Below are 27,176 nucleotides of genomic sequence, written 5' to 3'. Positions count from 1 at the left end.
TGCTCAGTCGCCTAATACATTACTGCGCATGCGTCTATGCAGAAAAGCTCACAACACTTTTAAAATGTGAAAAGTCACATCTTGAATTGGACAACTTTAGCATTACTAAGAGTTGGAATAACCTTTTGCAACATTTGAAATGCGGTTGTTTTGGTAGTAACACTTCGAAAATGTTAAAATTCAACGCTTCAGTTTTTTAGAGTGTAGGGAGATGGGGGTGGGTCATCAAAATTGATATATTACATCACAAACATCACAGCAAAACTGTAGCTTGACTTTCTTTCGAGATTTGCCCTCTTTAGCTTGATCCATGATTTTTTAGTCGTCACTAAGAATCAGCTCAATTCGTAACTGCCTGCGAGCGAGCATGTGCGTGTGTTTTGCACAGCTGTAGCTGTCAACCGCCATATGAAGTGACCTCGCGCGGCCGGCATGACAGAATGTACAGTCTTTTACCATGGGTTACAGAACCGGATTTTAGCAGCGGTGTTTATTATTTCCATTCTCCATTTTTCTTCTTCCCCCTTCCTTTCCCCTTCCTTCTCCTTTCTTCATTTTCATTTTTGCCGACGGCACCATGATTTTGCCGACAAAACAGACTAATGGGGGTGTGACAACCCCTCTCCCAGCAACGCCCGTGAGTAGGGGCTCTCAATAAATTTGAACAATAAAATGCTTACTTCTGTCTCCCAAAATTCGAAAAGGGGTTTGGGTGAGGGAGTCCTCAATGAGGGGGGGGGGGGGGCTCCCCCATTACGCCACTTTAAAATGAAATTCGGCAGGGTAAAAATGGAATTGACTTTTTGGTATCTATTAGGGCAATCTCTTCTTGAAATTTGGAACAGTTTTGAGGGGAGTAACCACTCGGTATTTTAATGACGAAGATTACAACAGTATCGATGACAACAATGACGCTCTTAAATTTACTATTTTATATTTTTTTGAATTGAAAAGAAGCAAGGATCCTTGCCCAGACAAAGAGTAGGATTTCGCTCAGGTGTCGGAAATACGTGCCTTTCAGTATATGTTCATGCGCTTTTTTTTTTTTAATTAGTTAACATATTTCCCGAAGGTTGATTGTGGTTGAATGTTTGCGAGAAAGATGGAGTGCCAATTAACACATTGCCAATAGAATATGCCTGTTAACGAAATGTCAGGGTCCTCGTCAATTCTTACTGGACTGTAAAACCGGGAAAACCGGGCCCACTTGAAACGTATGGCAGTAAAGGCAAAAAAGTGCAAAAAGAGCAAAATTAATAATCCTTTAAATTTGTGACCGATTCTTCAGATATTGTAGTTTTTTTTGTTATTTCTCCAGTAGGTGTCGCCCGACTGTTCCGTCTATTTTTTTTTTACAAGTAAAGCATAAGGCAGTATAGTAGTTAGTGCCTCGTTCAACAATGCAGACCAGGAGGAGACATCATCAAGAATGGCGCATTTTCTTTCTGATCATCCTGGCGAATGGTGCATTGTGCGATGGTAAGTTCACGTTGATTTAATTCGTCAACGTCGTTTTTCTTCCTTTAGTAGAATATTTACCGAAGACCCACGATCAAGGCTCACTATCACCAACTTTGATCTCATTAATTGCAGCCTCAGGCCACGAAAAATATTGCCGCGCCACTTTTGTCCGCTCCATCGTCACTGATGCATCGTTTGTAGATAGTCCAACATCTACGATGTTATCTCGGTTGGAGACTACTCGATCACGAATGTCTACAAGCCTCCTACAGCTTGGACCAACGCTACCGTTACATATGTTACCTTACCCAGCCATTTATGTGGGCGACTTCAATAGCCACCACACCATCTGGTGATACAATAGTGTGGCGGAATCTCCCGAGGTCAATTTAAACCAGAGGTCAGGGAAGGCAATCACCGACTGAGGTGAAAGTTCCGCTAACCCCAAACTATGTTTTCTGCCTCGAACCTAGGGAAGTTTTCGAGCAGCCTCTAGGCCCAGGGATGCAAGCTCGTTTTGGTGGAAATCTACCGCCCAGTTGGATACTGATTACCAGGCCCTGTTACTCTAGTACAGAAATGAACAAACAGACGAAGAAACTGCAGAATTATTGGACGCAGGAATACACAATTCTCTTTGTGGAAAGGAAATGATTGGCTAATTTATTTACGGACAATTCTGACTTAATTGGGAACTCTTTGATTTATAAGGTTATTATCGTTGGATTGTTATAAGTTTGAGCGCCTTAGCTGATCAGTACACGACAAAACCCGTGTGACAATAAACTTGACCGAGTACAGTTATTGACTACCTGTGACTATTCCTCCCAGGCCTCTATGTCAACCTCTGGGTCGACCCTCTATGTTATCGCACGTCTCTGTGAACCCACGACAACAATCCTTATGCCTGTACTTAGTCACCCTACTCTGTAAGTCAAACACTCAACTGCAACAATTGTACAAAAATGCACGGAATTACACGATAAAGCAATTCGGTCCTACCAGGCTAACTGGGTCACACCACGGGGCTCTGCGCTCCGTACAATCGCTCAACCAGGGTACGAGAAGTCGGGCCGAAACAGCGTCAACACCGGTACACTGCACCACACACGGCCTCGCCAAAGCAAACGCTAGCTTCGTTACGGACAATTGCAATTTCACTCGTACACTACTACTGAACCCGCTCCATACACAGAACTGAGGAACAACTTACGCCACCGACTCACGCAACTGACTCACGCCCGGCCGACCATGCGCTCAAGTACCACGGCAAGGGTAGCGGGGCCACGCCCAATCACGCCGTGATTGGCCGCCAACCCTTCACCTCTGCCCGGTAACACCAATCACGCATACGCGGGTACGGGAAACACAGATCGCAAGTGCGGTCACGGCCTGCCTCGCCCCGCCCAGCAACAGCGAGCGCGCTCCGATTGGCGGCCACTCCCGCCAAAACCACGAGACATTGTCCGCTGACACGACCTGACTTCCTTGCCAAGAAATTACAAGTAAACACTACCAAATAAAGGGAATAGACTGGTGTCGGCCCACCCCATCACGCCACACAGACCCGAGCAAAGCTTGGACTGTCCCAGTCCAAACCAGCTTGAACCCAGCCACGAGATGGGTGACCGGCACCAGTCTAGCTAATTAAATATGCACAAGCTTTTTAAACTTCACGTAAAATTCACTCTTATGTTTTTCGTTATAGAAAACTAAACTTATGATTTCTCTTTATACAAAACTAAACTTATGTGTTCCTTTATACAAAAGTAAATTGATGTTTTTCAGTTACACAAAAACCAAACTATGTGTTTCTTTGGCACAGAATGAAGCTTAGGTTTTCCTTTACACAGAATTATTGTTATGTTTTTCTTTACACAAAACTAAGTCTTTGTTTTTCTTTATACAAAACTTAGCTTATACATGGTAAAGTTTTCCTTACAATGAATTTGAACCACACAATTTATTTAGAAATCATGAATCCTCGGCAAAGATAAAAGTACTTTTCCTGATTGTTTTCCTTTTTATACAAGGAAATGTTTTGTATCAACAGATTACAATTTATGCAGATAATTTTAGGGATAAGACAGATGGAAAATCACACTTAAACTCGAATAGTATCCAAAATTAACTGGGAATCATTTTAACCAATGGACGGATTTCTTTTCAAACAAGATGAAGGCAATAATCACTGATTTTAAAACTTTAAAGATAAAATAACTTCTCTTTTACACACTAAATAGCACCAACAAAACTTCTTTCAACTGTTAAAACTAAAAACAACTACTAACACTAAATAAACTTTAACTGGCCCTAAGGACTTGCTAGTTGGGTCCCGTCCTCCTGAGGATCTTCCAGTGCAGCGTCCAGCTCTGTCTCGTGCAGATGCTCGGCGACCTCGTCGTTTCTCTTAGCGACCCTGTTGCGGTAGATCACTTCGGTGGTCGTCCTCACTCGGATTGTGACGAGTCTCCTCATCTTCAACGGAGGTGAGTCACGACCACTTCGGGAGGGGGAGGGGGTCATCTCTTCTAGGGGTGGCATAGATGAGTGTGTGGAGGTCGGAGAGGGGGGTGCTGGCGGTTGCATGGCCAACATGCCTCGAGGTTTCCCTCCGAGAGGTGGGGCTATTCTGACTGGAGCTGAAGTTTCCTGTGGCTCTGGTATTGCCAACAAGGCAGAAATGGGGCAGGGGGACAGTGACAGCACCGCCACTTCCTCGTCTGTTATCTGTGCTCGGTCCTCTTCGGACCCTTCTCCGCCTCTGGCTTCAACTCTGAGAAGTTGGAGATCTTCAGCTGGCCTTTCCAGCTGAGGCTTTATGGCTGCCGCCTCGTCCCGGTGCTCACCGTGGAATTTCTCGAAGTGCCTCTGGAGCGTGTGCTTGGCTGTAGCTCTGTATCTACACCGTAGGCAATGGAGGTACTCAATCGGCCCATGTGCCCCTCTGATGTGGTCCCATAGGGAGTCTCCCTGTGAGAATACCTCCCTACACTCTCGGCACTTGAATTCCTTGGCCTTCCTCTTTCTGCTTGACATCTTGGCTCTGTAACCAAGAACAAAAACAAAAACAAAACTGTTACTACCACATCCACATCTTTATCAAAGTCTGCCACTCTATCCGTATCTTACAGGCATACGGATAGAGGGTTCCTCCGAGACATACTGGTCCTCTCTGGCACTCTGATGGGGTCAACCTCTATCTGAACATCCCCATTTTCTACCGGAGCTTCTATTTCCGGTTCTTCTTGCTCTATTTGCTCTGTTTTCTCTGTTTCCTCAACATGAGGAGTCTCTTCTGTCACTTCGACTCGAGGGTTTTCTCCTGCTCTATCAATCTGAGGAGCTTCTTCACATGCTTTTGGAGAGTGACTCCAGGGTACCAGTTTCTCACCCTGGTATGGCTTCAGTCTGTCAGAATGCACCACTTTCATTTTTCCCCCTTTCCGTATCTGTATTCGGAAGGTCACATCTGACAATCTCCTAACTATCAGCCACGGTCCCTCCCATCTCAACTGCAATTTAGGGGACAACTGTTTCTTCTTAGCCGGGTTGTGTAGCCAGGCAAACTCTCCTTCTTTCAACCCTTTATGGGTGGCTCTTCTGTCATAGTTTCTCTTCTGTCTTTGGGAGTTTTTCCCTAGACAGTCTCTAGCCCTCTGATGTGCACTCTGCAAATTTCTTCGCAACTCTTCTGCAAAGTCTGTCCGAGTGTCAAACCCTGTCTCTGGACTACCGGTGACCAGGTCAACTGGTATACTGACTTCTCGCCCCAACATCATTATATTGGGGGACTCCCCTGTGGAGTCTTGTGGGGTGCATCTATACGCAAAGGTTGCATAAGGGAGGAATCTATCCCAGTCTCTATGCCTCTTCTGTGGGTCAATCAGCACAGCCACCATGTTTACTAGTGTCTTGTTAAACCGTTTGACCATACCATCCGATTTAGGATTGTATGCTGTCGTTCTTGTCTTTGCAATTCCTAAGACCTTGCACATTTCTGTGAAGACTTCTGACTCAAAATTGGTGCCCTGATCAGAATGGAGTTCTTGTGGTACTCCAAATCTACACACGAACTCTTGCACCAGTTTGAGTGCTACTGTACACGCCGTTGCGTCAGGCAATGGATAGGCCTCCATCAATTTTGTACAGTAATCACCCACTACGAGAATCCACTGGTTCCCACTCTCTGTTTTGGGCAGTGGCCCAAGCAAATCTATGGCCACTCTCTCTACGGGCACTCCCACTCTATATTGTTGCAAGGGTGCAATCCCTTTCTTCGCAGGGGACTTTCTTCTTGCACAGAGGTCACAACCCCTTATGAAGGAGCGAACATCTGCGGACATACCTGGCCAAAAATATCTTCTCTTTACTTTGGCAAGGGTTTTCTTTATGCCCAAATGACCACTAAGCAGTCCACCGTGCACCTCCCTCAGGGTTTCTTTCCTCAAACTCTGTGGCAACACTAGTAACCATATCACGACTCTACCGTCATCAGACTCCCACCTTTTATGCAACACCTTCTCTCTCACACTCAACTGGTCCCAGTAGGACCAATACGTCTTATGGGCCGCCGTCAAGTGGGAAATCTCTACCCACTCCGGACGATCTTTGCTCTCTCCCTTGGCCTCTAAGGCCCAACGTATCGTCTCATCTTCTAACTGGGCTTTCCTTACAGCCTCTAGTGGGACACTTGGTTTGGCCTCTATGCCTCTAACCAATGTCTTGTCCTCTTGTGACGTCACTTCCTCTCGGCCACATTGTCTACAGGGTTGCCTAGACAACCCGTCCGCGTTGCCGTGTTTCTTTCCAGCTCTATGCTGTACTTCTATGTCATACTCTGAAATCACCTCAAGCCATCTCGCCATCTGTCCTTCCGGATTCTTAAAATTAAGGATCCATCTCAACGCACTATGGTCGGTTCTGACAGTGACTTTCCTACCGTACAAGAACTGTTTGAAGTTCTTTAAGTACACCACTACTGCCAATAACTCCCTGCTTGTGACGCAGTAGTTTCGCTCTGGTCTGGTTAACTTACGGCTGGCATACGCCAACACTTTCTCTTCTCCCTCTTGTATTTGGGACAACACCGCTCCGATACCGTCGCCACTTGCGTCAGTATCGAGGATGAAGTCTCCCTCTGGAATGGGGTAGGACAAAATGGGGGCTCTTTGAAGTCTACTCTTGAGGTCATCAAACGCACTTTGGCATGATTCGCTCCACTCAAACTCCCTTGACTTCTCTGTCAAGGCATGCAAAGGACTGGCTATCTCTGCAAAACCTTGAATGAACTTTCTGTAATAGGATGCAAGGCCAAGAAAGCTCCTTACATCCTTCACGCTCTTGGGAACAGGCCACTTGGCTACCGCCTCAACTTTCTTTGGATCCGTGGCCACGCCTTCGGATGACACTATGTGCCCTAAATAGGCCACTGACTCTTCAAACAAATGGCATTGGCTTGGCTTTAACTTCAGTCCTGCATTTCTCAATCTATTGAACACAAGCCTGAGCCTATCTATCATCTCTGTGACTGTTCTACTATAGACAATAATGTCATCCAGGTAGATCAACAGGATTTCCCATTGGAGTCCTGCCATCACCTTCTCCATTAGTCTTCAAATGTAGCCGGGGCATTACAGAGCCCAAATGGCATACATTTCCATCTGTACAAACCATTTCTAACAACAAATGATGACCTCTGGCTGGCGTCGTCATCCAAGGCGACCTGCCAATATCCAGAGGCCAGATCAAGTATTGAAAACCACTTGGCACCTCCTAACGCATCGAGAGTCTCGTCAATGCGAGGTACCGGATACGCGTCTTTGATAGTTACCGCGTTTAACTTTCTGTAATCGATACAGAAACGCCTGGTACCATCTTTCTTGTTTACCAACACTACATTTGCTGCCCACGGACTATCCGAGGGTTCTATCACACCTCTTTTCTCCAGGTCAATGACCTGTCTCTGTATCTCTCTCTGGACACAGTCGGGGTGTCGTCTCGGTCTCTCTTTTATTGGTCTCGCTTCTCCAGTATCAATGTGATGCCTCACGGCATCAGTTGCACCAATATCCTGCTCACTGCTGGAGAAAACATCCTGAAACTCTATCAAGCACTCCTTAACTTGACCATGATAGTTGATCTCTACATGGTTTCTACTCCTTGCATACAAGTCTTGCAAATATGGGGGCAAGCCCTCCTTTGCCTCTTCTGACTCATGTGCCTCACCTCTTATTGTCTCAGGGTCCACGGTGGAAATTAATCCCACAGTGGTCCCTTTTCGCGCCACTCTTTTCTCTTTTCCTGGGTTGAACAGCCGCAACGGAACAATTTGGTTCCCTGACTCCACTAGTGACCTGGCCAACACCAAGCCTTTCTGGGCTAAATCTCCGCCCCCCTCTAGCGGTTCCACTATGGCTGGGCCAGCCCACTCTTTTCCTCTGTGAGCAATAGTGCCAGGCACTACTGCCTCAGAACCAGATGGAATCACAGTTGCTTCAGCAATTACCACTCTCCCAACAAATGGCTCTCCAGCACTACTAGTGCATTTAATTCTCTCGCCATTTTTTTCTCCACTCTTTGGTGTGGAAATCCAAGTTACCCCCTGTGGGCAACAAGAAATCCATGCCCAGAATTCCGGGATACTTCATCTCTGTAAAAATCGCCCTGACTGGGTGCGTTGTTCGTCCAACTTGAACTTCGACCCAGGCGACTCCTAACACCGACAGGGAACTTCCATCCACCTGTCTCACTTTCACATTGTCTGACTCTAAGACTGGTCTCTGTTCCTTGGGTATCTCATAATACACTGTACTACTAATTAATGTATCTGTGGCACCAGTGTCAACCAAAAATTGGCACTTGGTTTTTCTCACTACACCCTCTACAAACAAACCAAAGCGGGCATCACTCTTTGGGTTCGGTAACGTAATTACCTTTCCCTCCTCATACTTTCGCCGCTTCTCTCCTATGGCCCCCTTGCAATCTCTCCATCGTCTCTTTGCCCCTCTAGCACTTCCGAGGTGCCTACGGGCCCCTCGAGCAGCTGGCTCGACTTTTCCTGCCCCAGGCTCTCCCCCTGAGGGTCTGTTACAGTCTCTGGCAATGTGGCCGTGCTCTCCGCAATTGAAACACTTCCAGCCATCATGCTTTGGACTACTCTTCTTTGGTTTCTTGCACTCTCGCGCAAAGTGACCTCGCTCCCCACAATTGAAGCATTTCCTAACACTTTGCTCACTCTTTTGTGACTTCTGGTCAGCAGGTTTCCCCACTAGGTCACTCTTTTCTTGGATTTGTTTCGTTAACTCCGTTAACAGTCCAGCCAAACTTTTCATTCCGTTCTCCAATTCGTGGATCCTCTGTTCCACCCCGGTATCTAACACTCTAGCCAACCTCGGAGGCTTTCCATCGAGCATTCTCTTAGCCATCAACTTTTCCCTGGGAAAAATAACCAGAACTCTCTCTTGGCATCTGGAACTCGATTTCCGAATCGATCCGCACTGGCCCCTGTTCTTGGCTCTTTTTGTCTATACTTCCCACCGGGGAAGGTTCCTCATAATTGGCTCTCATGGCTTCTAATTTCTTAGCCATCAACTCTTTCTCCCATTGCAAAAATTGAGCATCTAATCTCAGCTTCTGCAGTTCACTCTCAATACTCGAAGTATTCTCTTGACTCATGTTTGTCTCTTTCTATGATTACTCTTCAACCACAGAAATCACTGTACTCAAAATCCTGCTTGATTTCTAGAACAAGACGCAATTTGTTTCTACTGGCCAACTCTTTAATCAGCACCAACTATCCCACTTCTGACACCATTTGTGGCGGAATCTCCCGAGGTCAATTTAAACCAGAGGTCAGGGAAGGCAATCACCGACTGAGGTGAAAGTTCCGTTAACCCCAAACTATGTTTTCTGCCTCGAACCTAGGGAAGTTTTCGAGCAGCCTCTAGGCCCAGGGATGCAAGCTCGTTTTGGTGGAAATCTACCGCCCAGTTGGATACTGATTACCAGGCCCTGTTACTCTAGTACAGAAATGAACAAACAGACGAAGAAACTGCAGAAATATTGGACGCAGGAATACACAATTCTCTTTGTGGAAAGGAAATGATTGGCTAATTTATTTACGGACAATTCTGACTTAATTGGGAACTCTTTGATTTATAAGGTTATTATCGTTGGATTGTTATAAGTTTGAGCGCCTTAGCTGATCAGTACACGACAAAACCCGTGTGACAATAAACTTGACCGAGTACAGTTATTGACTACCTGTGACTATTCCTCCCAGGCCTCTATGTCAACCTCTGGGTCGACCCTCTATGTTATCGCACGTCTCTGTGAACCCACGACAACAATCATTATGCCTGTACTTAGTCACCCTACTCTGTAAGTCAAACACTCAACTGCAACAATTGTACAAAAATGCACGGAATTACATGATAAAGCAATTCGGTCCTACCAGGCTAACTGGGTCACACCACGGGGCTCTGCGCTCCGTACAATCGCTCAACCAGGGTACGAGAAGTCAGGCCGAAACAGCGTCAACACCGGTACACTGCACCACACACGGCCTCGCCAAAGCAAACGCTAGCTTCGTCACGGACAATTGCAATTTCACTCGTACACTACTACTGAACCCGCTCCATACACAGAAGTGAGGAACAACTTACGCCACCGACTCACGCAACTGACTCACGCCCGGCCGACCATGCGCTCAAGTACCACGGCACGCCACGCCCAATCACGCCGTGATTGGCCGCCAACCCTTCACCTCTGCCCGGTAACACCAATCACGCATACGCGGGTACGGGAAACACAGATCGCAAGTGCGGTCACGGCCTGCCTCGCCCCGCCCAGCAACAGCGAGCGCGCTCCGATTGGCGGCCACTCCCGCCAAAACCACGAGACATTGTCCGCTGACACGACCTGACTTCCTTGCCAAGAAATTACAAGTAAACACTACCAAATAAGGGGAATAGACTGGTGTCGGCCCACCCCATCACGCTACAATAGCAACGACAGGAATGGCGAACACGAGTCTATCAGATCGGTTCGCTGGGTAACGCATCACTCTCCAGACCTCTGTTGGGTCTCATCGAAGGAAGGATGGCTCTAAGCTTCCAGCCAAATGCCCTTCTTGGGTTTCCACGCGTCCAACACAGACCCATCGTACGTGTGCGCAATCGACATCGGAATCTGACTGCCCATCATCAAATCCGTCCAGAAACCAAGATGGAACGTCCGAAAAGCCAACTGGACAAGCTTCACCAGTGACCTGGAGTGAAGCATTTTCTGCATCCCCCAGAACATTCCAATCAACAAAGCCTATGACCGCTTCCCCCGGGCTATCTCAAAAGCTGCGAAACGTCATATTCCCCATGGCTTCAGACCGCGATCTATACACCTTGCCTCAATATGATGAAGAATGCTGACAACATCTGACGGAGTACAGTACGTAGGTACCGAAAACGCTGAGATCTCCGATAACTCATTCCGGCCCTCAATGATGCCAGACGTATAGTCGCCGGGCATGGGAAGAAACAACAAGCAGTGTAGACTTCACACATTATACAGCCGCAAAAGCTGTAAACTCTTATACAACCGCAATAGCTGTAAACTCTTATGCTAACTCGGTGTGGGACAACAGCCAATCCCAACCTCCAGCAGACCCAGCGTCCACACAAGAAAGAAAGAAATCAAGAAACAGGTTCATCAAGCATGAAAACAGCTTAAACTCGTATGACCTAGTCTACCTCATCCTTCACACCACTCGAAGTCACTAGCGCAGTTAGGAATTTGGAAACAGGTAAGGCCGCAGGGTACGACCAGATGTATAATAGGGCCTACCCAGAATTCATCAAGAACTTGGGACACCAAGCCATCAACTTGCTAAGCAAATCCCTCACCCGGGTGATCTATGACAAATAGATCCCCAACACGTGGAGAACAGCTGTCATTGCCGTACCCAAAGCTGGGAAAGACCCGAAGCTAGCAGCCAGTTAATACAGACTGATCTAGCTCCTCTCCATCTGCTACAAGCTCCTTGAAACAGTGATCCTCAACCACATCGCTCCACTAATTCTTGTCGGTGTTTTTTTCTCCCCTGATCGAGCAGGATTCAGGAGCGGCCACAGCACAGCAGATTAGGTGCTGGCATTTACTACATATAATTATAGAGAGCGACTACCAACCAAATCTGAAAATCGGTGCGTTCTTTTTAGACCTCACCGCAACATACGATATGTGGCACAATGGGCCTGCGCACCAAAATGTCCGTCTCACTTGCTGTCTCCCTGGACATGTCAGATAATCGAAGTCCTCCATGCAAACAGGCGATTCGGGGTGCACATTGGCGATAAAAACCAGCTCATAAAGAAACCAGAACAACGGACTCCCATGTAAGGATCGATACAGTATACTGATCGCCGAGCCTACTGTTCAACTCCTGACATGCACCTCTCAAGTAACTCTTGGACCAAAGTTAACCCGTTCCGCTCTGGCGCTGGACCCTGCATGTCTACCTTCCATAAGTGGAGCATCAGTGTCCCCTCTTAGTACCTGCAGTACTGTGGAAACGATAGAAAATATCTGGAAAATTGCCTTCTTCAGCGATTCCAAGGCGGCCTCTCGGCACCTCACCTTGCAGACGACAGGGCGGTTGCGTGGCTTTGCGAGGCAGCCTTCGGCGAATAATTTTCGGGGCAACAGCATTCTAGGAGAAAGACAGAAAGTATTTAACTGATTGAGTTTGAAGGTTACAAACAAAGATGTTTGGCAACAGTGCACGAAGAAAGTCGGGGAAACGTCGAAGCACTGTGCCCGGACTCGGATGAATCTAATTGCGGTATATGCATAATTCGGATTCATGAATCACTTAGCAACTGACTGACCACTGCGGTGAAATCTCCACCATCATGCAATGTGACCAATGGTCAATCTTTCGTTCTTCCAGTTATGTTCAAACTTATGAGGTACATGTAGCTACGAACCAGATATCAACTTTCCGTTCAGCAGCGTGCAGTAGGCCTACATCACCGCCTAGCCGCAGGCCGGATACCGCATCAAAATCAACTTGAATGGATCCATGTTATCAAAAGACAATGTTTAATACTTCAGGCTTGTGCACATTCTTAATCAATTAATTTATTCTTTTTTGTCCCTAGAGCAAGACAACTGGCATTCCTTAAATGAAACTTATTGTTTGGTTTTACAAGCAATATATTATTTTTCTGATTTTTCATTAACTGCTTTATTTTCTTCCGCAGTTCCGTGCGGAAAAAGCAACATCACCCTCAGCATCTCAACACAGACTTCAGAAACACTGACTTCGCCTTATTACCCAAACAACTATCCCGCCAATGCCCGGTGCATTTGGTACATCACAGTTGATGAAGGCTCCACGATAGCCTTCCGTTTCTCTGTGTTCAATACGGAGCGAAAATGGGACACGTTGACCATTGGCAACAGCCACGAGTCCTCCGATGGTGACTCTGTTATTGGACTTTTTAGCAGTTCCCTGACGAGTCTAGCCGTCATTTCCAATAACCACACGGCATGGATGGAGTTTACCAGCGATTCTTCGGTAACCAAGATCGGATTTGAGGTAAAGATCACTCAAGAAAGCTATGAAGGTGAGTAGCAACTTGAAAAGATAATGGAATGTCTCCTGAAGTTGTTGTGCAGCTGATTTTACAAAAGAGTGCATACATGTAACTTATGTCGCTCGCCGCAGATTTACACAATTAATTACATTTGCGTAATATATAATTGCGAATGATTTCATGAAAATTGGTATGCTGTTCAATGTTTTCAATAATTCAAACATCTTGGGCAAGGATGATCGTTGCTTTTAAGACATCGGTCATAAAGCAGTTGTTGAATCAGCTATGCTACTAGCCATTTTGAAAAAAAAATTGTGGCTTCTTCAGAAGCAGGTGGCCACACTCAAATTTCTGTCAATGATAAAATAATACTTACTCATGTACGTTTCAGCCATAAATTTTCTTACGTCACATTAACAAGTTGGCAGTGACCAATGAATTTAGACTATACAAACTAATAGGCCTATAGAGTTTTTTTTTAATTGTCCATATTTCAAAGTCATAGTTTGTTGCGCAAATTGCAAACTTATGCAACGCACACGAGTTTGCCAAATGTGACGTAAATGAAATGCACAATATTTTGCTTGATAAGTTGCTGTTCACTGTGCCAAGTTTGGAGAATCGATTGCAGAACGTTACCTGTCATTTATTCTGCTCTTTGCTGCATGCAGGTTCTTGTGGACAGGATGAATTTGCATGCCAGGATGGATCCTCTGGCTTGATTTGTTTGGCACGTGACGACACCTGTGATGGTGATGGCTTTACACTGTGCCCAGATGGATCAGATGAATCTAACTGCCGTGAGTATATATTTCGGATTCATGAAGCATTTTGCAACTGACTTAAACTCTGTTGAACTTACAGGCATGCGTGATCTTTTCAATTTATTCCAAATGTAGCATGCAAAACTATTATCAAGAAGCTAACACTTGCTCCACATATGCTATTTTTTTCTCTCCCACATCTTTGAAACAGATGACATTAAGCGTTATTCAAGCATCGCATTATTGTTATCATCACTTTCGTTTTAAAATAGCACATGTAAAACATGTTACCCTGGATAAATCTAAGTTACCCTCTCTTTCAAAATTTAACACATTTTCTATTTCAAAAAAGCATGCTTTTGTGGAATGTTGAATCTTGGCCAATCTTTCGTTCTTCAAATCATGTTCAAACTTACGAGCTAGCTACGAACCAGACATCAACTTTCCGTTCAGCAGCGTGCAGTACATCACCGCCTAGTCGCAGGCCGGATACCGCATCAGAATAACGTTGGATCCATGTTATCCAAAGACAATGTTTTGTTCTTGGGGCTTGTGTACATTCTGATTAAATTTAGTCTTTTTCTGTCCCTTGAGCAAAACCACTGGCATTCCTGAAATTAAATTTATTGTTTGGTTTTACAAGAAACCTAGTATTTTTCTGATTTTTCATGAACTGTTTTATTTTCTTCAGTTCCATGTGGAAAAAGCAACATCACTCTCAGCAACTCAACACACACTTCAGAAACACTGACTTCGCCTTATTACCCAAACAACTATAAGGACAATGCCCGGTGCATTTGGTTCATCACAGTCGATGAAGGCTCCAAGATAGCCTTCCGTTTCTCCGTGTTCAATACGGAGCGAACACTCGACACGTTGAACATTGGCAACGGCCACGAGTCCTCGGATGGTGACTCTGTTATTGGTCTTTTTAGCGGTTCCCTGACGAGTCTAGCCGTCTTTTCCAATAACCACACGGCATGGATGGAGTTTACTAGCGATTTTTGGCTAACCGAGATCGGATTCGAGGTAAAGATCACACAAGAAAGATCTGAAGGTGAGTAGCAACTAAGATAATGTAATGTCTCCTGAAGTTGTTGTGCAGCTGATTTTACGGAAGAGTGCATACATGTAACTTATGTCGCTCACTGCAGATTTACACAACTATAATTACATTTGCGTAATATATAATTACGAATGATTTCATAAAAATTGGTATGCTGTTCAACGTTTCAATAATTATTTCAAGCATCTTGGACAAGAATGATCGTTGCTTTTAAGACATCAATCGCGAAACAGTTTTTGGATCAGCTATGCTTGCCATTTTGGAAAAAAAAATTGTGTGATTCTTCAGAAGCAGGCGGTCTCACTCAAATTTCTGTCAAGGACAAAATAATACTTACTCGTGTACATTAAAGACGTTACTTTTCTTATACGTAAACATTAATAAGTTTGGCAGTGACCAATGAATTTAGACTCTATACAGACTAATTGGCCTAAATAGGGTGTCTGTTTTTGATTGTCCATATTCCAAAGTCATAATTTGTTGCGTAAATTGCAAACTTATGCAACGCACACGTTATTACTCGGCCAACAAATGAACAAATTTACAATGACAAAGCAAACATTTATAATAAAGTAAACAATAATTGGAAATTGAAAAAGTATGACCAGATGAGACTGAAGGGTGCGAGAAGGAATGGGTTGGGGGGGGGGGGGGAGGGAAGGGAGGGTGGACAGTTTGACAGGGGAGAGGCGATCGAGGGACAGAAAACAAGGACATTAAAATATTCCAAACCGGCCAGGGTAAACAAAAGTGTACTTAAACACTGTAGCCCTAAGGCCTGACTACCCATGCTCGAAATGTCTACACAAAAACTAAATAAAATCTATACAATATAAATATAAAAATGTAAATGAAAAGTAAATGAACAAAAATAAAAACAGAGCAAAAATTTAGTTGGAACAAAATGGCAAGCAAATGTAATATAATCCTATATATCAACAACACAGACCAAACATCAAGGTGCAACGAAATTGAAATACATAGACTCCATTAAAGAAAGACATCACACGAGTAACTGAACATGTCAAAGAAACAAAAAGCAACATAGACAATATTACAAACTGCCTAACAAATAAACAGGAAATGAGCAAACAAACAATACCTCCAATAAAAAAAACAAAAACCAACAAGCAAACAAGTACCCCATCAGACAGACACCCAAATAACCCAACAAATACCCCCAACAAGCAAAAAAAACCAAACACACACACACCCCCACAACCAAACAAACAAACGAACACCCCAACTACCCAACAAACAAACCCAAACAAAACATTAAAAAACAACAACAAAAAACAAACAATCACCCCAACACCCCAACAGACAAATGAAAAACAAACAAACAAACAAATAACCAGCCCAACAACCCCGACAGCCCAACAAAACATAACAAACAAACAAACTATAATTACAAAAAAAGACCCAACAAACAAACGTGTTTGCAAAATGTGACGTAATTGCAATGCACAATATTTTGCTTGATAAGTTGCTGTCATTGTGCAACGTTTGGAGAATCGATTGCAAGCGTTACCTGTTATTTATTCTGCTCTTTGCTGCATGCAGGTTCCTGTGGACAGGATGAATTTGCATGCCAGGATGTATCCTCTGGCTTGATTTGTTTGGCACGTGACGACACCTGTGATGGTGATAACTTTGCACTGTGCCCAGATGAATCAGATGAATCTAACTGCCGTAAGTATATTTCGGATTCATGAAGCATCATTGCAACTGACTTAAACTCTGTTAAACTTAAAGGCATGCGTGATCTTTTCAATTTATCCCAAAAGTAGCATGCCGGACTATTATCAAGAAGCTAACACTGGCTCAACATAGCCTATGAAATTCTTCTTTATTCCCCTGCCATCTTTGAAACAGATGACATTAAGCGTTTTTCAAGCAACTTTCCGTGCAGCAGCGTACAGTACATCACCGCCTAGTCGCAGGCCGGATACCGCATCAGAATCACCTCGGATCCATGTTATCCAAAGACAATGTTTTGTTCTTGGGGCTTGTGCACATTCTGATTAAATTAAGTCTTTTTCTGTCCCTTGAGCAAAACCACTGGTATTCCTGAAATTAAGCGTATTATTTGGTTTTACAGGAAACCTAGTATTTTTTTTCTGATTTTCCTTTAACTGTTTTTTATTTTCTTCCGCAGTTCCATGCGGAAAAAGCAACATCACGCTCAGCAACTCAACGCAGACTTCAGAAACACTGACTTCGCCTTATTACCCAAACAACTATCCCGACAATGCCCGGTGCATTTGGTTCATCACAGTTGATGAAGGCTCCACGATAGCCTTCCGTTTCTCCGTGTTCTATATCGAGAAAACACACGACACGTTGACCATTGGCAACGGCCACGAGTCCTCGGATGGTGACTCTGTTATTGGTCTTTTTAGCGGTTCCCTGACGAGTCTAGCCGCCGTTTCCAATAACCACACGGCATGGATGGAGTTTACCAGCGATTCTTCGGTAACCAAGATCGGATTCGAGGTAGAGATCACTCAAAAAAGCTATGAAGGTGAGTAGCAACTTGAAAAGATAATGGAATGTCTCCTGAAGTTGTTGTGCAGCTGATTTTACGGAACAGTGCATACATGTAACTTATGTCGCTCACCGCAGATTTACACAACTAATTACATTTGTGTAATATATAATTACGAATGATTTCATGAAAATTGGTATGCTATTCAACGTTTCAATAATTATTTCAAACATCTTGGACAAGGATGATCGTTGCTTTTAGGATATCGGCACCAAAACAATTTATACTTCGAGACTTCACAAAAAACACTGACATTCCTGAAATTAAAGATATGGTTTGGTTTTACAAGAAACCTTATAGTGAAGCATTGTCCTGAAATCCGTGACCAGGTTGCGGATACCTCTTTTTCTTGATGGATTTGACAAATTGGACCAATTTAAAGAAAACTAGAGGTTGTAGGAACAACCACACGGTGTTCAGCCATGGACTACCGCAAACTTTTCAAAACACATCAACTCAAAATGCATGTTTTAATCCATGTTTTATTTAGTCAACATGCCGCTAGAAGGCGCTGTCACATTTTATGACGTCACCTGTAATATTTTTGTAAAGTATACCCTAGGCAGAAATTCACATTGTTGAAACAAGTGCACATCTTTTGCCAATTTCAATTTATAAGGCACTTCCGGTTTCGACCGGAAGGAAGGGTCACATGATTTTGCACTTAATACAAAAAATGAAGACCCTGCAATATTGTATCGATTGTAATAAAAAACAAAATCAAATCTGTAGCAGTTGATTTTATATTGATTTTTAAAGATTTAATATGGAAATCTTTATTTGCTTGTAATATGACACTTGACGACGTCATTGTGACGTCATGGCCAGAAACCTCCAGAGCTATATTAACTGTACTATATATAGCCACATCTTCATTATATCTGTCACGGTTGATGTTTTAGCAATTGTTTAAGGTTTAAAGGTCTTTTCTTTATAACTTTCGGTATGATGACGTAATCAATTTTTTTTCGCGCACAGGTCTTTTCTGCATTAAGTTCATCAGGTATGTTAAGTTTGAAGCGATTACCGCAAATTTCGCCACATATATCAAGTGATAATGTGTTTTTTCACGTTTTTTTTTACCTGCCGCTAAAGGGCGCTCTAACATTTTATGACGTCACCTATAATATGCTTCTGAAGTACAGCCTAGGCAGACACTCACATCGTTGAAAGAAAGTTCGTATCTTCTGCCAATTTCAAATTATAAGGCATTTCCGGTTTCGACCGGAAGGAGGGGTCACGTGATTTTGCACTTAATACCGAAAATGAAGACCCTGCAATATTGTATCTATTGCCATAAAGAACAAAATCAAATATGTAGCGGTTGATTTTACATTGATTTTCAAAGATTAAACCTAGAAATCTTTGATTGCTTGTAATACGACACTTGATGACGTCATTATGACGTCATTACCAGAAAGCTCCAGAGCTATATTTACTGTGCTGTATACAGCCAAATCTTTATTATATCTATCACGGTATATTTTCTAGCAATTTTTTAAGATTTAAAGGTATTTTTATTGTAACTTCCGGTCTGATGACGTAATCAATTTTTTTCGCGCACAGGTGTTGTCTGCATTATGGTCATCATGTACATTAATTTTGAAGCGATTACCGCAAACTTTGCCACAGACATCAAGTGAAAATGCGTTTTTGACGTTTTTTAACCTGCCATTAGAGGGCGCTCCAACACTTCATGGCGTCACCCATTACTTTTTTTGAAAGGTCAATCCAGGCAGACACCTAAATCGTTAAAAGCAAGTTCATATCTGTTTCCACTTTTAAATTATTAGGCACTTCCGGTTTCGACCGGAAGGAAGGGTCACGTGATTTTACGTGTAATGAAGATCATGTATTACCATGTCGATTCCCGCAAATTTCAGGTTCCGGTCTCTCACGGTTGATTTTATATGGAATTTCAAAGATTCAATTTATTAAACTTTCAAGTGACGTCACGTGACCCATGATGGCGTCATGATTACGTAATTGCAAAAAAACGCGTCTGCGGTGGATTGGGCATTCATGTATTGACAAATGAAGTTCATATATGTTTCCATTTTTCCAAACAGTTCTGGAGAAGGATTTGCTGAGAATATGCTGAGAAGAACAAAAACAGTAAATTATTACAAAACCAATAGGTGTTGGGCTCAAGGCCCAACACCTAATAAAAGCTCCTACACACCTAGCCTTCACCAAGGCTATCAGCTTGTTCCCATACGAGCTTGTTCCCGCTCCGCAAACAGCGTGCGCCGCGAAACTATTACTATACCGTTAGCCTCAACGACCCTTGCGTGTGCTTTGTGTACACCCCACACACACTTCCGCAAACAGCCGTACAGAAAGTCGAGGCGGAAGATAGCCTTGACGCAACAGTGTTTGCTCAATATGATAATTAGCAGGCGCAATGGTAAATAGTCTTCTCTCATTGGATAATGGCTGCCAAAAAATGAATATTTATTAAATTGCATAATGAGACCAAAGGTTACAATAATTATTGTAAAACACCGGTCACCCCCTTGATATCTTAAATAAGAGTACAATAATATTTATATAGTTATACATAGTTTGGGTCGAAAATGAAATGAAATGATCAAAAATGAGACTTTTCACAAAACGGCGAACGGCCTACAAACCGCACGACGGCAAAAAAAAGATGTTACCGTGCACAGAGACCACGTCGGGGCCGTCAACTGTAGGCACCGACCGGGCTTGAGCTATGCGGTAAGACACGCTGCGCTTTCTCGGTCAGCGGCAAAAAAGGCGCTCACACTATTGAGTATATCTACCGCTGACTTTTGGGGGGTATTTCTACTAGGCTGTCTAAGGGATATGTGAAAAATGATCTTTCCTTCAGCTAACTTAAGACTGATTTTAACTTGTATGAACGACCATGGAACGACTTATAAGTTATATGTCGTATCATGGAGGAATAAGAACAGAACGACTATTATATTGACAGGGTACGACATATATTATGTTGACAGAGTACGACTAATATACCGACAGGGTACGACATAATATGTCAACAGGGTATGACATATCAAACATATGACATAATGTCGACAGGTGACGGTACGACATATATGTCGTGCGTACGATATGTCGAGTCGACAGGGTACGATATGTGTCGCATACGACTTTGTCGTATATAAGGACTTAATATCCCGTGTGTTCATTAACATATGAATTTTTACTCCTACGTTCGACTTGTCGATTATGTCGTACATACGACATTTCTTGTAAGTACGACTTGTATATCGTACGTGCGACATATCTATTGTAACTGGTATGTATGACTTGTATGTCATACGACATATAGGTACGATTTATATGTTATACCTGCGACGTACGTGTCGTACGTATGTCGTATGTATGACATACAATTCGTACGTACGCGTTAAAATACATGTGTCGTATGTATGAGATATATGTTGCACATGGTACAAACTCAGGGAGAGATTTTATTCACCAATGCAAGTCCCTATCGTATGGTGTATTTCCATCCCAAAGTCAATAGTAAGCTTTCGATTCGGGACGGTAGACAAAGAGGACGGTGAGCCGGGCGAAAACATCGATCTGCGCATGCGCGAAACAGAACACGTGTCCGTCCTGTTGAGTTTGGCAACGGCCCTCGGGTGAAACAGCGTCCGGCCTGAAAGAACGACGGAGCGCCCTATTTTGAACAGTTCTACTTGCCGTTGTCACGTCAGTGCGTACTGCTCTATGGTGTATTTAAAACACACGTGTACAGTGACATACTGCTCGGTGAGTAATTTGACTGTTGTTTAAGTGCTAAACCCATGTTTGGACTCAACTTATCGCCTTTTTTGTGAACGTTCGGAAATGGTCAGCCAGCTGATTCAAAATGGCGTCCGCTCGGTTATCGCGACCGAAGCATTCGCCGATAAACGGGAACATTTCACTTTTCATCCGAGTCGTAAGTAAACACTAGTACATCTATCTTAATCTCTGATCTATTCTTGTACCTCAGGTGACGTATGTAGTACTTTTGCGGCCGTTTACAGGGTAAACATTGATGGTATTTTGTCATGTCTGGCATGTCTGTGCCAGCATGGCCAGTGTCAACAGTGTCATGAGTGTCGGGTATTTTCATGTTTTTGTCAATTGTAGCCCCATAAATATGGCCAATTTACTGGACTAAATGAAGGCCACACTTTAAAAGTAAATACATAGTAACAAAAATATGAAACTGTATACTGAGGTTAAACAAAACAATACTTAACATTAACGAATTGTTAACCAAAATGAATGATAAGCAACATATTCATTACAATCGCACGTGAAATAAACAATCAAAATCATCAAATGACAACTATCATGGGCATCGTGAGGGGGGGGGGGGGGGTAAGAGGGGGTGCTTGCCCCCCCCCCCCCGACAGGCCAAAAGGGGGGGGGGGGAGAGGCGCGATCTCATATTGTGGTTAATTTAATGGGGCCGGGAAAATGTCCCTGCCCAACCTTCGAAAAAATTATCAATCAGGAAAATGCAGGAAAATTTAGGGATTTTGGGAAAAAAATGTGCTTTGTCCCCCTCTAGAAAAAATCCTGGCGACGCCCATGGCAACAATGTAAGGCAAAACACGTGTAAATAAAAAAAAACATGCAATGGAGAACAAATTTACCAAAGCCAGTAAAACAAATTAATTTAAAACAAATTGTTAGAAGTTATAACAGAAAGAAATAGGTATTAAGATAAAACTCAAAATAACCACTCAAATAAGTTAGGTAGTGGTGGATTTAAATGGGATGGCTCCTCATACCAAGAGCCTCTGGCGCAAGAGATAATATTGCAGATTGACGTTTTGACAGATGGCGGACAGCAGTCATCTTCAAATAGCAGGTCATGGTAGTCCCTGAACGTCAAAAGAACCATTCCGATGGGTTGTAATGCCAGAATTAATTGAAAATAGCATTTGTCTATTTGCTCATCTGGTTCCAGAGATATACTAGATGCCGTTTTTCAAGATGACTACCAGCCGCCATTTTGAATTTTGAGATCACGATGGTCCGAAACGTAATGAATACCATTTTAGCAGATTTGTTATGCCAGAAATAGTGGGAATCGACACCTCATTATCAATATGGCTCATTTGGTTCCCGAGATATCATTTGTTTATGTAGGCCTATTTTAATATGGCGTCAGCGGCCATTTTGAATAAAAGTGCTATAACAAAAGTTTGCCATCACTTTTGGGAGGTGTATAGGAGCTATTTTTTTTCCTTAAAATTGGTCCTATTTGTCAATCCATCAAGAAAAAAAAGTATCTGCAACATGGTCACGGATTCCAGGAAAATGACTCTACTATTAGTCCTTTTTGTGATCCACAGTTTAATTTATCTTCTACAGGTTTTTGCGGCAAAAGAAACATCACTCTCAACAATTCAACACAGACTTCAGAAACACTGACTTCGCCTTATTACCCAAACAACTATCCCAACAATGCCCAGTGCATTTGGTTCATCACAGTTGATGAAGGCTCCACGATAGCCTTCCGTTTCTCCGTGTTCAACACGGAGCAAACACACGACACGTTGACCATTGGCAACGGCCATGCACCCCTCGATGGTGAATCCATTATTGGTCGTTTTAACGGTTTCCTGACGAGTCTCGCCATCTTTTCCAGTAACCATACAGCCTGGATGGATTTTGCGAGCGATGGTTCAGTAACCAAGATCGGATTTAACGTAACGATTACACAAGAAAGATCTGAAGGTGAGTTGCATAGATAATCTACCGGTGGTGACTCCTGAAGTTTTGTGCAGCTTATTTCATGGAAATGCACGCCAATTGTTAGCTGTTCCCAATTTCAATTATTATCGTTTATTACCGTGCAGTTTCTTTTTGTTCGTGTGACGACGTCATGAATATTTAATGAGGCAATTTTGTGGTCACACTATCTCAACAATCCGATAAGGTATGATTTCAGTTATTTGCAGTTTTTTTGCACATGGCATTATATTTGCCTGGCGATGTGCCATTTCTGATGAATACAAGGACAAGCAGCCAAGGCTAAAAAAATGATGCCCTTTTCGCAAAGCGCAGTTTCGTGTTAGGTCTGGCTTTATCATTAAAAGCTTTTAATGTCCCGAACTTCCGATCAGCATAGGCGTAGCCAGCGGGAGGGGTGGGGTGGGGGGTGGGGGTGGGGTAAGGGGGTATTTACCCCCCCCCCCCCATTTTTTTAAAGACTGCCCTTTTCCATTCCAATGCCCTTTTTCACCAGCGCTTACCCCCCTCCCCAATCTTTGTCAAGAGTGCCCTGCTTTTTTAACAAGTTGCCTTTTTCTGAACAAGTCCCCTTAAAAAAAGTATCAGGGCCCCCCTTCCCATTCGATTTTACGGAGGCCAAATATATCCCCCCACCCTGGGATTTACGCCGCTATGATATTGGTAACGTAAAAGACACGGTAGGTCAATATGGTGAACACTTACCGGAGGTACGGCAGCCTATAAACGCTCGGACAGTCTAGAAACAACGTAAAATACGCACGAAATGGCGCCAAGATAACAATAACTTACCCCCTTAGATTTTTTTCTTTGGGGTATTTCAATGTTCATGGCCCCACTCACCAACATGGAAATTGCCTGGATCTAATTATGACAGATGCTCCAAACCTCTTTACACCAACCGACTGCAATATTCAACTTCTGACCATTATCTCATCATGGTTACTCTGGAGGCCTCCAGAGTCAGAACCCTCCCCTGTCAGAACCCTCTCCTCCCAGACATGGGTCTACAAAAAGGCAGACTGGACAGGACTCCTGAACGACCTGGCAGCTGCACCCTGGGATAAGCTTCTAACTAAAGATGATACAGAAGTGGCATGTTCAAACATAACCAACACCATCCAGAATGCAATGCGTAGCTATTTTCAACATAAGACAATCTACTCATTTGTTGAACATCCTGCGTGGTGGAATGATGATTGTGATAAGGCCTTGAAGAGGAAAAACCGCACATTGAGAAGATGGCGAGCTCTGCAAACACCTGAATCTCGCCTCAAGTACAACAAGGCTCGAAACAAATCGTTTATACATCTCAGAAGGCCATCGCTCCACAGAAGCACAGAGTAAGGGGAAAGATGGTAACTGAACTTCAATCTGGTTCCAAAAGCTGGTGGTGGACAGCCCACAGACAAGCAGGAGAGGGTGGCAAGACTGAAATCCCGGTCTTGAAGGCCAACAGACAAATTTACATCAGTTAAGAGGATAAAGCTGAATGTTTTTTATTATTATTCAGCGAAAAGTCTACCATACCCGATGAAGTAAACAGCAAAGCCGTTCCAAAACTTTTGCACCAGGTCTTTCTCCTGCTGTTCCGAGATCGTGTTTTGGCCTAACAAAGTGAACAAAAACAACTGATGAGGCTGGATATCAGCTTTTTGCCCAGACGATACCAGCCCTTGTGCGAAAAAAGGCTGCACATGAGCTAGCCACACTGTTGGCCAGACTCTTCCAGCTGTGCTTTGACAACGGACACATGTCAGCCCAATAAAAATGTGCAAATGCCATACCATGCCATAAGAAAGGAGATAAACTACAGGCCCATTTCTCTGCTATCTGTCATCTCAAAAGTGATGGAGAAGCTCATCAGCAAGTAGATGTGGAGGTACCTTGACTAACACCGTTTGATCTCCCAACGACAGTTTGGTTACAGACCAGGACATTCCACATCAAATGCCCTAACTTACATTTCTCAGAGCCTCAAAAACACACTTAACAGCAGGGAAGAAGCACGTGTTATCTGCCTTGACATCAGCAGAGCTTTCGATCATGCCTGGCACCCCGGTCTGCTTGCTAAGCCTGCTGCATATGTTTTTTTTAGAAGAATGCATGCCTGGTTGACTGACTATCTTAAAGATCGATTACTGAAGGTTGTCTCGAGTGGAAATGAATCTGGTGAGAAGATGATTAACGCTGGCGTACTTCAAGGCTCCGTACTGGGTCCCCTGTAACTGCTGTTTATTATCTTCCTGGATGACATCTCATTAGACCCGACAAACCATATATGTCCCTCAATCGAGACCTGGACAAGGTCGAGACATGGGTTATTACGTGGAATGTGCTATTTGGAGCTGCTAAGTGTAAAACGATCAACAACTCAAATCGTAGGGATGCTGTAGTTACTCATCCTCCCCTTAGCTTTTTCGGCACTACGCTTGAAGAAGTTGATAGAGCGGATCTCCTGGGCCTCACCCTGAGCAATAACCTGTCTTGGAACCCTGTGGTTACCAAAGTGGTGAAGTCTGCTGGTCAGCAGCTGGGACTTCTCAGAAGAGTCTCTCCTTATATCTTGCTGGGCCAGAGAGCCATTATCTACAAAGCTACGATACGCTCTAAGATGGAGTATGCGAGTACTGCCTGGCTTAATGCAACACCCACTTCCCTTGCTCAACTTGATTCCATTCAGAACAGAGCTAAGCGTATCATCGGACTCTTTAGAGATGAATACCTAGACCATCGTATCCATCCATTGAGTCACCGCAGAGCAGTAGGCGCAACAACCCTATCCCATCGTATTTTCTCTCAGGAGGCTCCAGAACTTCTGTGCCAGCTGATGCCAAGCAGGTATATTCCAGATCCAAGGCTACAGCAGTCTGTCTGACCACACAACCTGGCAGTGGAGGTACCAAGATCAAACCGAGTCAGCCATCAAAGGTCCTTTTTACTACTACGGCCAAAATATGGAACTCTCTCATATCCACTATCAGGAATGTGGCCAGCTTCAGTAGGGAGGTGAATCGCTGTCTGGGCGACAAGCCATTAGCAGTCTCTATTAATCAATAGTGTTTCTAGCTGTAAATGCCCAGATATGCCTTGTGGTAAAAAAAAAACCAAAACAAAAACAAAAACCCCGGGTGTACCGCACTGTGCCAAACAACCTGCAGGATCTACACCAACATATTACTGTTGAAATCCTCAGAAGACCGCAGCTGGTCCGCAGAGCTATTACACGCGTTAGGGCACGGGCACAGCTATACACAATGGTCCATTGTTGCCATTGTGTTGATAGCATAAGGCATATTCTGAGCATTGTGTTGGTAGTGTTGTGGGGTAGTCACAAGGAAAGGCCTGTATCCTTTTCAAACACGGTTGAATATCAGGGAAACCTTTACTGACTGCGGTCAATACCCAGATCGAATGTTAATTGGCTGAAAAGAAAACACTGGTAACCTTTTCCCGTTTTTGTTGGAGAAAAGAACGTATCCAAAGGGAATTTTTTTACTCGCCCTGTACAGTGTGACTTCGACTACACAAATTGACAAAGTCGAAGCCATAATGTTGCGTAGGTTGCAGACTTATGCAACGCAAAAGTTTTTGCGAAATGTGACGTAAGTGAAATGCTCAATGTGTAATTGTGCTTGAAAATAGGTTACTACTATTGTGTAAAGTTTGATCAGACTGCAGAATTTTGCATGTGATTTATTTTGTTCCTTGCTGCAGTTTCTTGCGGACAAGATGAATCTGTATGCCGGGATGCATCATCTGGCTTGATTTGTTTGGCACGTGACGACACCTGTGGCGGCTTGCTGCTGTGTCCAGATGAATTAGATGAATCGAACTGCGGTAAGAGAATTCAGATTCATTAACAGTTTCATAACTGACTTCATACAAGATCATTGGCAATTATCAAAAAGTAGCCTACAGAACTATTATAAAGGGTATATAGTCCATCATTTGTAATTTGTGCATTTTGTTCGTTTAAAGCAACAAATGTG

General features: G+C 43.7%; 2 protein-coding genes across 2 annotated transcripts; both read left to right on the top strand.

Moving 5' to 3' along the window:
- The first annotated feature begins 1,341 nt into the window (after positions 1 to 1,341).
- On the top strand, positions 1,342 to 13,096 carry LOC119725003 (low-density lipoprotein receptor-related protein 12-like). Its single transcript, XM_038196369.1, has 2 exons — positions 1,342 to 1,479; positions 12,723 to 13,096. Exons 1-2 carry the CDS (start codon positions 1,401 to 1,403, stop codon positions 13,094 to 13,096), a joined length of 453 nt encoding a protein of 150 aa, XP_038052297.1. The 5' UTR covers positions 1,342 to 1,400.
- Positions 13,097 to 14,806: 1,710 nt separating this feature from the next.
- Positions 14,807 to 27,047, top strand: LOC119725002 (tolloid-like protein 1). The gene is made up of 5 exons (XM_038196368.1): positions 14,807 to 14,879; positions 16,452 to 16,580; positions 17,047 to 17,412; positions 22,804 to 23,169; positions 26,902 to 27,047. Exons 1-5 carry the CDS (start codon positions 14,807 to 14,809, stop codon positions 27,045 to 27,047), a joined length of 1,080 nt encoding a protein of 359 aa, XP_038052296.1.
- The last annotated feature ends 129 nt before the right edge of the window (positions 27,048 to 27,176 follow it).

This window comes from Patiria miniata, unplaced genomic scaffold, assembly GCF_015706575.1.
Source record: "Patiria miniata isolate m_02_andy unplaced genomic scaffold, ASM1570657v1 HiC_scaffold_18, whole genome shotgun sequence".
Taxonomy (NCBI): Eukaryota; Metazoa; Echinodermata; class Asteroidea; order Valvatida; family Asterinidae; genus Patiria; species Patiria miniata.
Note: the sequence above shows the minus strand (reverse complement) of the source record. Positions and strands in the feature narration are given on the sequence as shown.

What these genes read in the sequence shown, in the direction of transcription:
- LOC119725003 (XM_038196369.1), top strand. Translation starts at nt 1,401, where the DNA reads ATGCAGACCAGGAGGAGACATCATCAAGAATGGCGCATTTTCTTTCTG. An exon ending in GAATGGTGCATTGTGCGATG is followed by an intron (nt 1,480 to 12,722) that starts GTAAGTTCACGT and finishes TTTCTTCCGCAG; the next exon opens with TTCCGTGCGGAAAAAGCAAC.
- LOC119725002 (XM_038196368.1), top strand. Translation starts at nt 14,807, where the DNA reads ATGGAGTTTACTAGCGATTTTTGGCTAACCGAGATCGGATTCGAGGTA. An exon ending in CACACAAGAAAGATCTGAAG is followed by an intron (nt 14,880 to 16,451) that starts GTGAGTAGCAAC and finishes TGCTGCATGCAG; the next exon opens with GTTCCTGTGGACAGGATGAA. An exon ending in TACACAAGAAAGATCTGAAG is followed by an intron (nt 23,170 to 26,901) that starts GTGAGTTGCATA and finishes TCCTTGCTGCAG; the next exon opens with TTTCTTGCGGACAAGATGAA.